Source organism: Schistocerca serialis, chromosome 2 (assembly GCF_023864345.2).
Source record: "Schistocerca serialis cubense isolate TAMUIC-IGC-003099 chromosome 2, iqSchSeri2.2, whole genome shotgun sequence".
NCBI lineage: Eukaryota > Metazoa > Arthropoda > Insecta > Orthoptera > Acrididae > Schistocerca > Schistocerca serialis.
In genome coordinates, this window is record NC_064639.1 from 693151651 (window position 1) to 693167293 (window position 15643).

Consider the following 15643-nt stretch of genomic DNA (forward strand, 5'->3'; position numbering starts at 1 on the left):
TAATATTATTTATTATTGAACCTTATCTGATTTGAGCCATTAGGCCCCCTCGTGCATCAGACCAGGGTTTCAAACGTACAGTACCTTTTTTTACATCACAGTGCCTAAGAAATAACAACTTTAATATGACAAATAGTATCAAAATGACTTGATTGTCTGTAGTGACAATGTGAGTAAATAATACTGACTTTGAACTAATAAAGTTAATACTGGCAGCACCTGTACTACTGCTGCTAATAATAATAATAATAATAATAATAATAATAATAACAATAATAATAATAAACCCTGTGGAGGCCCGGGAAAAGAATCGGCCTCCGGTATGTTCTGCCAGTCGTAAAAGGCGACGAAAAGAACAAACCACTAATAGGGCTAACCCCCCTTTTAGTGTGATTAGTTGGTTCAGGACAGAACTAAAGAAGCTTCGGACAAGCGCCGTCATGGTCGGGGACGACGCTTGAACCCTATGCCCGCCCACAATGGTAACGACACTGCTAGCCAACTGGAAAATGATTTAAATCCAAATAGAGGTGTTTTGCAGGATATGCTTCCTGCAACCACCCTAGAAGGAAAACAAAGACAGAGGATGAGATGGTCAGATGAAGTTAATCGACACCTCATGTTCTGTTATTACCAAGCAACAAACCTAGGAACCAACACAACTGGATACAGATCACAAGTATACACAACATTTATTACCAGATACCCAGAATTAAAATTTTTAACAGAACAACGACTAGCTGATCAGATCCGTGTAGTAATCAAAAATAACAGGATACACCATTCAGAATTAGAAAACATCAAACAACAAGTACAACAAATACTGGAACAAAATAATGTGCAATCAGAAGAAGAAGAAAATACAGTAATGGACTCAAACATCCCAGAGCAAACAAACAAAGAACAACGCGCACCAATTAAACAATCAGAGGAAAACGAAATCTTAAGACAGCCACCAGAACAAGCACAAATAGAACACGAAGTGACACAGATGTTAGATATAGAAGAAAAATTTCAGCTAACATATATAGAATACAAAGACACAAATACAGACATTAGACCATTCTTGCGTAGACCACCAAATAACCCACAAGTCGAAACAACCATAAAAACTATCAACACAATCATACACAACAAAATAAATGAAAACACAACTATGGAAAAGTTACAACTACTGGTTTAAATAGGAGCACTCACTACACTAAATATACACACTAGGCAGAGATCAGAACCAACCAACACACAGAAGAAACCCACAAAACCAGCATGGCAACACAGGCTACAGATCAAAATAGAAAAACTGAGAAAAGACATCGGACAGCTAACACAATTTATAAGAAATGAAATCTCGGAAAAAAAACGAAAAAAGTTAGGTAAAATCTCACAACAAGAAGCGACAGAGCAATTAGACGAAAAGAAGCAGAAATTACAAGCATTAGCCAAACGACTCAGAAGATACAAAAAAAGTGAAAATAGAAGGAAACAAAACCAAACATTCAACACAAACCAAAAGAAATTTTACCAGACAATAGATAACACACACATTAAAATAAACAATCCACCAAACATAACAGACATGGAACACTTCTGGAGCAACATATGGTCAAACCCAGTACAACATAACAGGCATGCACGATGGATACAAGCAGAAACAGACACATACAAGATGATACGACAAATGCCTGAAGTGATAATTTTGCAACATGAAGTCACCCAAGCAATTAATTCTACTCACAATTGGAAAGCCCCTGGAAATGACAAAATAGCAAATTTCTGGTTAAAGAAGTTCACCTCAACACATTCACATCTAACTAAATTATTTAACAGTTACATTGCAGACCCATACACATTCCCTGATACACTTACACACGGAATAACATATCTGAAACCTAAAGATCAAGCAGACACAGCGAACCCAGCTAAATATCGCCCCATAACATGCCTACCAACAATATACAAAATATTAACTTCAGTCATTAAACAGAAATTAATGACACATACAACACAGAACAAAATTATAAATGAAGAACAAAAAGGCTGTTGCAAAGGAGCACGAGGATGTAAAGAGCAACTGATAATAGATGTAGAGGTGACATATCAAGCTGAAACTAAACAAAGGTCCCTACACTACGCATACATTGATTACCAAAAAGCTTTTGATAGTGTACCCCACTCATGGTTACTACAAATATTGGAAATATACAAAGTAGATCCTAAATTGGTACAGTTCCGAAACATAGTAATGAAAAATTGGAAAACCACACTTAATATCCAAACAAATTCAAATAATATCACATCACAGCCAATACAGATTAAGCGTGGAATATACCAAGGAGACTCATTAAGTCCTTTCTGGTTCTGCCTTGCTCTGAACCCACTATCCAACATGCTAAATAATACAAATTATGGATACAATATTACTGGAACATACCCACACAAAATCACACATTTGCTATACATGGATGATCTAAAACTACTGGCAGCAACAAATCAACAACTCAACCAATTACTAAAGATAACAGAAGGATTCAGCAATGATATAAGTATGGCTTTTGGAACAGACAAATGTAAGAAAAATAGCATAGTCAAGGGAAAACATACTAAACAAGAAGATTACATATTGGATAACCACAGCGACTGCATAGAAGCGATGGAAAAAACGGATGCCTATAAATATCTAGGATACAGACAAAAAATAGGAATAGATAATACAAATATCAAAGAAGAACTAAAAGAAAAATATAGACAAAGACTAACAAAAATACTGAAAACAGAATTGACAGCAAGAAACAAGACAAAAGCTATAAATACCTATGCCATACCAATATTGACCTACTCATCTGGAGTAGTGAAATGGAGTAACACAGACCTAGAAGCACTCAATACACTTACACGATCACAATGCCACAAATATAGAATACATCACATACATTCAGCAACAGAAAGATTCACATTAAGCGGAAAGGAAGGAGGAAGGGGATTTATCGACATAAAAAACCTACATTATGGACAGGTAGACAATTTAAGAAAATTCTTTCTAGAACGAGCAGAAACTAGCAAAATACACAAGGCAATCACTCATATAAATACATCGGCTACACCACTGCAATTTCATAACCACTTCTACAACCCTTTAGATCACATAACATCAACAGACATGAAGAAAGTAAATTGGAAAAAGAAAACACTACATGGCAAGCACCCGTATCATCTAACACAGCCACACATTGATCAAGACGCATCCAACACATGGCTAAGAAAAGGCAATATATACAGTGAGACAGAAGGATTCATGATTGCAATACAGGATCAAACAATAAACACCAGGTATTACAGCAAGCATATTACTAAAGATCCCAATACCACAACGGATAAATGCAGACTTTGTAAACAACAAATAGAAACAGTAGATCACATCACAAGCGGATGTACAATACTAGCAAATACAGAATACCCCAGAAGACATGACAATGTCGCAAAAATAATACATCAACAGCTTGCCTTACAACATAAACTTTTAAAACAACACATTCCTACATACAAGTATACACCACAAAATATACTGGAGAATGATGAATACAAATTATACTGGAACAGAACCATTATAACAGATAAAACAATGCCACATAACAAACCTGACATCATACTCACCAATAAAAAGAAGAAATTAACACAACTAATTGAAATATCCATACCCAATACAACAAATATACAAAAGAAAACAGGAGAAAAAATTGAAAAATACATCCAACTGGCTGAGGAAGTCAAAGACATGTGGCATCAGGATAAAGTTGACATCATACCAATTATACTATCAACTACAGGAGTCATACCACACAATATCCACCAGTACATCAATGCAATACAGCTACATCCAAACATATATATACAGCTACAGAAATCCGTAGTTATTGATACATGTTCAATTACCCGAAAGTTCCTAAATGCGATATAACACATACCGTACAGTTAAAAGGAAGTGACGCTTGATCAAGGTCCACGTCACTCCATTTTTAACCGGACTTAACGTCTGAGAAAGTGAAGATAATAATAATAATAATGGTAATAATTATAATAATGAGAATAATTATAATAATGACAATGGAATTTATAGGTGTACAAAACAGATGTTTTCTGATATAGCTAGTTCTGGGATAAGGAAATTTATCGAGACTGCACCAGCTAAGAATACTGGCAAATAAGGAAGATCTGGTTGTAAAGATGGTTGTACAAGTGTAACGAGTGTATACAGGAACAGTGGTAATCTTTATTGTTGTTTTAGCAGATAAGTCATAACTCTCTTCTGAAGCAGGAGATTTTGTTCAGTTCTCTAATATGATGCAGCAAGTTATTCCAGAGTGGCGTTCCTGCTGCTGAGAAGAAAGTGGCCGAACAATGGAGTGGGACAGAAAGGATTTTGCTCTGATGGGAACAGGTGTTTCTGCCATCTTGTTCAGACAAGTTAAGGAGAGATATGGCAGACACTGCAGGTTATAAGACAGTAGAGAAGACTGAGGGTACGGAAATCTCCATGCTTGTCTGCATGCAGCCAGGATAGCTGTGAATATGATGGTGAAATATGATCAAAGAATCAATCATCATACACGTAATGAGCACAGGCATTCATAACCATTTCCAGGTGCTGTGAGCTTTCCTGAGAAAGGTCTTGCAGGATAACAACACTACAATTAACAATTGAAAGTATTAGTGTTTGTACATGTTTCTTTTTCAGGTCAAGGAAGAAAAGATTTTTATATTTTTGTATGGCATGGCGAGATGCTGATACACCTTTGCACACTGCAGTTATGTGCTCTGTCCAATTTAGATTTTCATCTATGATTACTCCTAGACTACTCTTGTTGAAGGACATACATTGATATTTGTCCCTTTCAGGGTTATAGATGGTAGGGATTCCCAATAATTTGGGCTAATTGGCTTAGAATGACCAACCAGTACCATTTGGGTTTTGGATTGTTTGAATTTAACCCTATATCCTGCACCCATTTTGATAGTCCACACAGGTCAGTAGTGAGATTCTCAGTGGCTGTCTTTGGGTTTTATTAGTTTTGCACTTACAAGAAACTCTTGGAATGAGAGGTCGCAAAAGGCCAGTGATGTTTACGGCATTCAATGCCCCACATATTGTCTACTATGCAGCCACAATATTGGCTGGTAATGACAACAGGAGACAGGACTGGAGGTGTCCAATGGTGAGCGCATCATCAGACTATGTGGCGTAGTTGAACTGCTTAGTCAACGTGTAACTCACAACAATGCTATTGGTATCGATACAAAGCAGAGCAATGACAATGCTAAACAAACCAAACATTGTATTATGTTTATGAAAACAGTTGCTGAAGTTTACATTTTGTCAGAATTTTGGAGATTGAGAAAGAAGTGTCAGATGAAATATTAGTGTTACTGCAAGATGAGTCAGTGGTGTCACATACACTCGACTGGTGTGGACAAAGTACATGATGAGTGCAATGAAGGCAGTACATGCTTAACAAGTGAAAATCATACTGAAACAGGTGTCGAGCCATGTAGTTCATCATCCTTGTCAGACATGTAGCCACAAATCCCATCTCCAGTGGATGGCTGCATAACTTCAAACAGTGCTACAGAACTGGAAGATGTAAGTTAACAAAATTTTAAAGAAAGTGTCAACTTGGTGATGCACAGCCAACTGCTGAATCAACCTGAAAATGTGTAGATGAGATAAACAAACGTATCCCATCATTCAGTAACAAATTTGTTTTCAACTCCAACCAGTCAGCCAATCAGGATTTGAAGAGGAAATACATATGAAAGGAACCCTGGAAATTGGAGGTATTAAGATGATGTATCAGGATCAGTTAACATCAGTGCCTTAACGCATTCATATACAACTATGTCAACCGTTCATCTCAATGGTAAATTGGCTGGAAAGTTATTTATTGTGCTGTGAGAAGTTGGAGGCGCCCTGCCCCCTACGATTCTTTCTCATGTGTGAGATCTTGCAAGGGCAGTAGGAAACATTTACATCACAGCAAACAGGAGTGGGAAAACGGGCATAATGGAACTACAATTCTGGTATGAGCACTGCTTTGAGTCAATAGCTGGTCAATATTAACTTGCTTTTGCTTGATTTCTGGTCTGCACACAAACTTCTCTAGAGCACACTATCCCTCATGAAAATTGTGACACTTTAATTCATACCACCTGGAACCAAGGGACAAATTCTGCCTCTGGACGTTTGTTTTTTCCATGCCTATAAAACATATTATTGCCCTATCCACAGCTACACATTAAAGGATAGCCATTTCACAATAAGTTTCACAAGAGACTGTTTCGTATTCAGTTGCATGTCATCACATTTCATCAGTTCTCATCATCCCATTACACCAATATGATTCTGTACACATTCTTTAAGAGTGGATATCTACCTGAACATCCTGCACAGTTTGTAATTCCCAAGGAGTCTGGCTTCAATCTTGATGGTGCGAACCTTTGTGATCACTGTGGCACGCCATTTTACATTCAGTGTTCATGGTGCAAGTTAATGATTTGTTTTAAAAATTTCTTGAATGTCCAAAATGTCAATTTGATGAATGTAATGGGTTCATTCCATAGAAGGTTGATCTCTGCACCTCCCAGACACTCATTTTCTGTCACCCTCAAGATGCACATAGCTAGTCATTAGGAGCTAATATTTTTCCTGTCATAACTCTTTCAAATGAGCCTTACCAAAGACTGAACTTGTGGCCTCACACTCAAGGGGTCCTTGTTAGATAAAACTAAGGGTCATCAGTATACATGTGGTATTTGCAATATGACAAAACTGATGACACATCAGTGACATACAATGAAAATTGTACAGAATCTAACATCAAACCTTTGTGGATGCCTGATACTATCTGCCCCCCCTGTGACTTCATGACGCATTGCTGGTAAGACATCGAGCAAGAGCGAAACCACTGCATTGCATTCAGCAAGAAATTTAGGCTGTTAAATGTGGCAAGTAACATGTCGAAGTAGTAAGTGATTGTCACCTCTTGTGCATCCATGACAAGCTTCAGACCATCTGCTACCTTTATAAAGGCAGAAGATGTGCTGTGATGTTTACGGAAACCTAATAGGTTTTTGTCTAGTCTGCTATTTGTGGTTGAGTAGTTTGTTTATTGATAATGGATTATATATTCTAAGGCCTTGGACAATGCAGGAAGAATGCAAGTAGGTCGGAAATCAGAGGGTGGTGTGGTAATGTCCATTTTACATAGTAGCTAAATTGGTCCTTGTTTCTATGCCTCAGGGAGAGGTTAAAGATATCACATTAAATTACATTAATATTTCTTCCATAGATCATGAACCCAGCATTTTGTAATGATGTGGAATGTGTCTGACTTTTTTCTTTTTTCTCTTTTTACAATTACTACTTCATATTTGAAAATTCATCTTCTGAGTAGAAGCAGTCGTCATTCAGAAATTCTTTTAAATTGTTTTTAAATGTTGGTTGGTTAACTGTCAGACTTTTAATGTTTTTTGATAAATGACCAAAGACTTTGTTGTGCAGCATAATTCACCTCTTTCTCTGCCAAAGACAGACTTAACACAGACCAATGAAGACCATCATTTCTTCTAATGTTGTAACTATGCACTTTGCTCTTATTTTTGAACTAAAATGGGATATTAAGGTTATTAATAACAAATTTCCTAAGTGAATATGTGTACTGTGAAGGTACTGTGAATACCCTTAGTTCTTTAAATAAATGTCTGCAAGGCGATCTTGGGTGGGCTGCAGCTATTATTCTGATTACATGCTTTTGTTGCAATAGCCCTAACAGCATAAGTAACTGAACTCAAACATTTCAGCAGATCATAAACGTGTTTTTCCAATTCAATTTCTCATCAGTGCACACCCCCAGAAATTATGAATATTCTGCCTTAGCAACAGACTTCTGTTCGAAGTCTATATTTATTAATGGTGTTATGCATTTGCTGTACAGAACTGCGTATACTGTGTTTTCTCAAAATTTAGTGAGAGCCCATTTGCAAACAACCACTTAATAGCTTTCTGAAAGACATTATTTATAACTTCCTCAGTTAATTCTTGATACCTCCCCAGTTACAGGACTCTGCTGATTTTTGCAGACTACCTGTGCTGTTAATTTCAACATTCTGCATTCTTCCAGTTAAATATGAACTAAACCATTTGTGCACTGTCCCAATCATACCACAATATTTAAGCTTCTCGTGAAGAATATCATGATTTCACACGCTCAAAAGCCTTTGAGGGATCACAAAAAATGTTTGGTTATTCAGAGTATTTCATATTTGATCAGAGAAAGCATATTCAGCATTTTCTGTTGAAAATGCTTTTCTGAAAACCAAGTTGACATTTTGTTAGCATTTCATTTTAACAAGTACGTGAAGCTACTCTTGAATACCTTACTTTTTCTAGAATTTTGGACTAAGCTGCCAGAAGTGAGATTAGGCAGTAGTTGTTACCATCAGACCTATCCTCCTATATATGCAATGGTTTAATAATAGCATATTTCAGTCTATCCAGAGAAATGCCCTGTTTCAGTGTACATACGTGGCTGAGAATCCTACTTATCTCTTGGGAACAAGTTTTTAGTGCTCTAGTATCTGTTGGAAATGCGATGAATTCCACATAAATTTTTATTTTTAAGTGAATTTATTATATTCCTAATTTCAGTAGGAGATGTGGGCTTAATTTCAATTTTATCAAATTGTACAGGTATTGCCTCTTCCTTATACAGCCTTGCATTTTCTATATTCTCTACAACACTTAAAAATGATTATTAAAATCTTTTCTGCTTCTATTTGTTGACAAACTTTTCACTGCATTTGATAGAAATACAGTCTTCCTGTGCTTTCGGTTTCTCTATTTCCTTTTTAACAGTTATCCAAATTGTTTTACTTTTCTTATCAGAGGTGCTAATCTCAGACAAATGCACATACGTCTGGATTTTTTAATAACTCTTATGAATACAGTGCAGTAGTTTTTATAATGTTTGACTGTTCCTGATTCATTACTCCTTCTAGTTATAAGATACATTTCCTTTCCTGTTTAAAAGATATTTTTATCCCTTAAGTAAGCCATGTTTTTTTTAGATGGTTTCTTACAATTATTTTTAGTCGTTTTCTTACAGGAACTGTTTTCAAACATACTCAAAGAGGTATCATGAAATATGTTACATTTTAAATTAGCATCAAGTTCCCTATACACCTTATCCCAGTGTAACTGTTGCAGCCTTTCCCTAAAATTTGCAATTGTTAAATTGTTAACTGAATGCATTATTTTGGAGAACTGTTTTGCATTACTGTATGCAGCTATGCCATATACTGAAACTAGCTGTGTATCATGATCAGAAAGACCATTCTTGACAGGAAAAGGTTTTATTTGATTAAATTTATCATGGTCAATGAAAACATTATGTATTAGTGTGCTGCTTTCCTGTACTACCTGAGTAGGAATATCAATAACTGATGTCAAATTAAAAGAACTAAGTAATGATTTAAGGTCATTCTATTGGTCAGACTCTTTCAGAAAATCTACATTGAAATCCCCACAAACAATGATTTGCTTCCCATTGTCTGACAGATAGCACAACAAAGAACCCAGGCTTTTCAGAAATAGCTGAAAATTTCCCAGTGGGGACCTATACATAGCTGCAATTATAAAAGTACCACCATTAAATTTTTTACACTATGATAAATTTTAACATATGTAAGTAGGCTGTTTAGGTTTTTATATTGGTAACGCCACGTAGCGCTCTGTATGAAAATCACTGGCTGTGCTGTGTGCAGTCTGTGGCTAGTTTGCATTGTTGTCTGCCATTGTAGTGTTGGGCAGCTGGATGTGAACAGCGCGTAGCGTTGCGCAGTTGGAGGTGAGCCGCCAGCAGTGGTGGATGTGGGGAGAGAAATGGTGGAGTTTTGAAATTTGTAAGACTGGATGTCATGAACTGCTATGTATATTATGATTTTTCAACACTATTAAGGTAAATACATTGTTTGTTCTCTATTAAAATCTTTCATTTGCTAACTATGCCTATCAGTAGTTAGTGCCTTCCGTAGTTTGAATCTTTTATTTAGCTGGCAGTAGTGGCGCTCGCTGTATTGCAGTAGTTCGAGTAACGAAGATTTTTGTGAGGTAAGTGATTTGTGAAAGGTATAGGTTAATGTTAGTCAGGGCCATTCTTTTGTAGGGATTATTGAAAGTCAGATTGCGTTGCGCTAAAAATATTGTGTGTCAATTTAAGGACAGTCATGTATAATTGTTCAAAGGGGACGTTTTACATACACGGCAACTCCATCTCTCTCTACAGTGTTCCTACTTATATGTGCAGAAAGCTTATATGCACCTACATATACCTTTCATATCTGTGACTATATCATCTTCAGACAGGGGTAGTACATATATTCCACCCTCAGTTTCTAAATCTTCTAAACAAAGAAGGAGCTCATCTACTTCATTGTTTAATTGCCTGATATTCTGATGCAATATACTAACATTATTTTTCATTGTACTTTTATGAGAATCTTATAATATTTTAACATCTCTAGTAGCTACCTGTCTGATCTTCTCATTAAGTGTCCAATGTTTCAACAGTGAATTAATTTAATTCAATGTTGAAATATTGGACATTGATCTTAGCCTGATATTATGTTCCAGTGGGAAATAGTACGTCAATAATAAGCGTCGTCATTTGGACTGCGATGCCATCATGTCCAGTAGATGCTGATCTGATATGCATAAAGTGGTCGATGAGTCTGTTTTGTTTGTGGTTAATTTGTGGTTGAGGTAATGTGAAGTGCGGGTCCAGTTCTTTTGCTTGGACAAATGGATCAGCTGCAGCGTTTACTTTGCCTATATCAAGACAATGCAGTTCCCCCCCCCCCCCCCCCAATATGACAGCTGAACTATTTCTACTGCTAGTTAATGTATGGACATTCCTGAGGTTTGCATTTCTTACAGCTTGACTAACTCTTCCCCACTTCTGCTTACAAGCAATAAAATTTTCAGGCATGGGGCACAATTTGTATGCCCAATGTGCAGTGTCTCTGAGATTCATGAGCTGTTTTAGTTCTTCAGAAAGGCATGGCACAGGTTTCCTTCTTACTTTTCCAGTATTTAAGGGAGCATATCTGTCATGTAGTTGAGCAAGTTTGTTAGTAAATCCATGAAGTTTATCATTTATGTGCAATAAGGGAATAGAAGACATCCCCCCAAACTCTTTCTTGCACATTAGTTGCAAGTTAAGATAAATTAAAGGATTTCAAGTCTCGTTGTGTAGTCAGTTGTGGTTTCTTTCAGGGACATTCTAGTAAGTACATCATGAAAATTATTTCATCAACAAACATGCCAGGTGCAGACATTTGAGAGGCATGAATTACTCTATTTGGGGATTTTGTTGCAAATATATCTTTGAGAGTGTGACCACTAATCTTATGATGGGTAGGAGCAAGGTGAAATAGTGAAATGTTTGAAGAAGAAAGCATCCACTTAAATTTCACACAAGAAATTTATGTTAATGTCGCCAGTATTAATTATATGCTCAAATGTCCATTCGAGACTTGAAAGAGCAGTTTCGAAGCAGGCAAACCTGCCTACTTTAGGATGCTTGAACAGGACATACATCAGGCACTTTCTGTTAATGGATTTGATCTCTATGAACATATATTCCACTTGTTTATCTTCATTTTTGTTGAATGTGTGCAGTACACTAGCATATGTATGCCCCCTCATCTGTTACATCTGTTGTCTTAGAAAGATGTAGCTGTCTAGACTTAGCGAACTTGTGGGAATACTCTGTTTGAGCCAGGTCTCTGACAAAAGGATTACATGGATATCTGTGTCTTGAAATATATGATGGAACTCATCGAGATGAGCTGGTAGAGACTGGGCATGGGCAATGTGCAACTTGGTATGTTCAGGTGCAAAGCTCATGAAGATGCCACTGCTGGACATTAGCAACTCTGGGTGAGGTAACAATGGAGAGCGAAGTGCACTGAGGTAGGGGAGCATGGGTTCCCAGATGTGAAAGCAGCAGGTATCTCTAGGGAGGTGTGGAGATTTTGGGGCCAAGCACAGTGAGCTTTGCAGCGGTCGTTAAACAGCTGACTAAGGCAGCTGACTGCTTCCAGGGACTATATAAAAGTCTGGCCAATGTGATTGCACCTACCATACAGCTGTCTTGATTATTGAGACATCCAAGTGATACCACTGTGGCATGGTCCATGGTTTTGGGCGGCTTTCGTTTCTCCCCTTCCCCGCCCAAAGCACGGCCGGAAGGCCGTTGCCGGCCGCAGCACAGCAGCGTGCCTAACTGCCGAAACCATACAGGTTGCGCCCCTGCCTCTTCAGGGTGTACACCACGTCCATGGCCGTCACAGTCTTCCGCTTGGCATGTTCAGTGTACATCACCGCGTTGCGGATCACATTCTCCAGGAACACCTTCAGTACTCCGTGGGTCTCCTCATAGATCAGACCCGAGATGCGCCTCATGCCGCCCCTCCGAGCCAGGTGGTGGATAGCGGGCTTCATGATGCCCTGGATGCTGTCGAGCATCTTGCGGTACCGCTTGGCGCCACCCTTGCCGAGCCCCTTTCCTCCCTTGCTGCAGCAGGTCATTGTTCTTCTTGTCGAGAAACGTGCACAAACAGCAGCTGCAGCAGTTCCTCAGCCGTTGCTTGTGAGTTGGCTAGTATTTAGTATTGGAGGGCAATGTGGAGGGTAAAAATCGTACAGATGAATACACTAAGCAGATTCAGAAGGGTGTAGGCAGCAGTACGTACTGGGAGATGAAGCAGCTTGCACAGGATAGAGTAGCATGGAGAGCTGCATCAAACCAGTCTCAGAACTGAAGACCACAACAACAACAACAAAAACAACATTTAACAGCAGCCAAATTTAGTTTAATTTAGTACTATGTTTGTGTCTGCCAGTGTACAAAAATGTTCAAATGCACAACAAATCATATAAAAGTAAAGAGAGCAGTAAAGGGAAGGTTTGCATGAAAACTATTGTGTTTCACTTGGGATGGTCTTGTTGGAGATGTGTGACTTTGCCTCCCTATGATGAGTGAACTGACTTTCACAGTCACTAGTAGAGAGACCCCACAGGAGAAATGTGGAGTCTGAATCATAGAGCAATTTGAATTTTATACCACACAAAACATTTTGACATGTGAGCACAATAATAAGTATACTATGACTGACCTCTGATTGACTATTTGTTGGATAATACTGAAGGATTCAGCGATCGAGCCATAAACCATTCACAACTATTATTTATAATTTTTCTGATAGGGCAACCTATATGATGGTACCAACAGTACAAACATGCTGACAGGTCATTTTATATTCCAACTGTAGCATTGTTAGCACAACTTCTTACCTTAGGAGTTATGTCAGTGAAATCAATTTGATCAACAAGTACAGTGACAATTACATATGGTGTTGGTTGTCCAGCTGGCTTTCTTGGGTTCAAGATGTGCTTGTGAGCCACCCAAGCTGTTGAGAAAAAATTTTTGTATATCATTATGGTTTGATAAAATAACAAGAAATTTTTACAAGAATTGTGTGTTCCGTCAGAAATAAGGTTGAGTTTTAGAGAAACAATATCTAAAATGAATTGTTATTTGGATGCATCCAAGCAAAGGAACTATAGTGATACAGACTGCTAGAAAAGAAATCAGAGAAACAAAATTGCAGGGTAAACAGTGACTGGGGAAAGGGGAACAACTCAATAAGACTGAAAATGTTGTTAAGTTTGCAGATGACATCATTTACTGGCGGTAACTACAGAACACACATACACCTGCACCTGCACTTGCACACCAACTTTATCCCAGCACTTCATCTCGAATGGGGTGAGGGGTTGTACTGGATGAAGTGGGTGAGTGGAGAAAGGTGGCTGGGCCAGGGGCAGGAGGGTTGGAAGGAATGGAGGTTGATGCTGGGTGGTAACCGTGAGCTCGCTCTGGTGCAGACAGCAGGAGTTATGTGCTGTGCACAGTGATGTGAGAGGGTGGTGTGTTAGGAATAAATATATAAGAGGAAGATATGAGTGTAGAATAAGTTTCATATGAGGCATGAGGACAGGGGTGGAGGTGGATTTAAATCTGGGCAGGAGCTAATGGAGACTAAGGCCAGGAGGATTGCGAGATAGTAGGATGTGCTGTAAAGATTATTCACATCTAAATAGATCAGAGAAACTGGTATTGCAGGAAGGGGGAAAGAGGAAATCCAGGTGGCACTGGTTATACACACATCAAAAAAAGTTTTTCATCACCTCAGTTCCGAGAGTTCCAGAAACTGTACAGAAAATTTAAATAGAGATAAATATAAACATCATTTTTGCCCTTTTTATTGCTTGTAAAAACCACACATTGAATGTTGTACCACCATACACCAAGACCTTCAGAGGTGGTGGTCCAGATTGCTGTACACACTGGTACCTCTAATACACAGTAGCACGCCCTCTTGCATTTATGCATGCCTGTATTCGTCGTGGCATCCTACCCACAAGTTCATTAAGGCACTGTTGGTCCAGATTGTACTACTCCTCAACGGCGATTCGGCGTAGGTCCCTCAGAGTGGTTGGTGAGTCATGTAATAGTCCTTTTCAATCTATTACAGGCATGTTTGATAGGGTTCATGTCTGGAGGACATGCTGGCTACTCTAGTTAAGCGATGTCGTTATCCTGAAGGAAGTCAATCACAAGATGTAAACGATGGGGGCACGAATTATCATCCATGAAGATGAATGCCTCGCCAATATGCTGCCCATATCATTGCACTATTGGTCAGAGGAAGGCATTCCCATACCGTACAGCCGTTACAGTGCCTTCCATGACCACCAGCGGCTTATGTCGGTCCCACATAATGCCACCCCAAAACAGCAGGGAACCTTCACCTTGCTGCACTTGTTGGACAGTGTATCTAAGGTGTTCAGCCTGACCAGGTTGCCTCCAAACACATCTTCGACGATTGTCTGGTTGAAGGCATATGTGACACTCATTGGTGAAGAGAACATGATGCCAATCCTGAGCGATCCATTTGGCATGCTGTTGGGACCATCTGTACTGCACTGCATGGTGTCGTGGTTACAAAGACGGACCTCGCCATGGCCGTGAAGTGAAGTTGCGCATTATGCAGCCTATTGTGCACAGTTTGAGTCTTAACGCGAAGTCCTGTGGCTGCACAAAAGCATTATTCAACATGGTGGCATTGCTGCCATGGTTTATCCAAGCCGTAATCCATAGGTAGCAGTATTAGCCCTTGGACGGCCTGGGCGAGGAATGTCATCGACAGTTCATGTCTCTCTGTATTTCCTTCACGTCTGAACAACATCGCTTTGTTTCATTCCAAGGCACCTGGACACTTCCCTTGTTGAGAGTCCTTCCTGGCACCAAGTACTGTAGTATTGACTGTCTAGGCATGGTTGAACTACAGACAACACGAGCCATGTACCTCCTTCCTGGTGGGTGGAATGACTGGAACTGATCAACTGTCGGAACCCCTCTGCCTAATAAGTGCTGCTCATGCATAATTGTTTACATCTTTGGGTGGGTTTAGTGACATCTCTGAACAGCCAAAGGGACTGTGTCTGTGATACAGTATCCACAGTCAG

The 15643-nt window shown here is 38.8% G+C and overlaps 1 protein-coding gene across 1 annotated transcript in view; it reads right to left on the minus strand.

Annotated features, from left to right (window-relative positions):
- Positions 1–15643, minus strand: part of LOC126457830 (acyl-coenzyme A thioesterase 9, mitochondrial-like) — a 96292-nt gene that overhangs the window by 40232 nt on the left and 40417 nt on the right. Inside the window, exon 5 of the mRNA XM_050094462.1 lies at positions 13406–13521. Coding sequence (XP_049950419.1) covers positions 13406–13521 — 116 coding nt within the window. The remainder of the gene's footprint in view (positions 1–13405; positions 13522–15643) is intronic.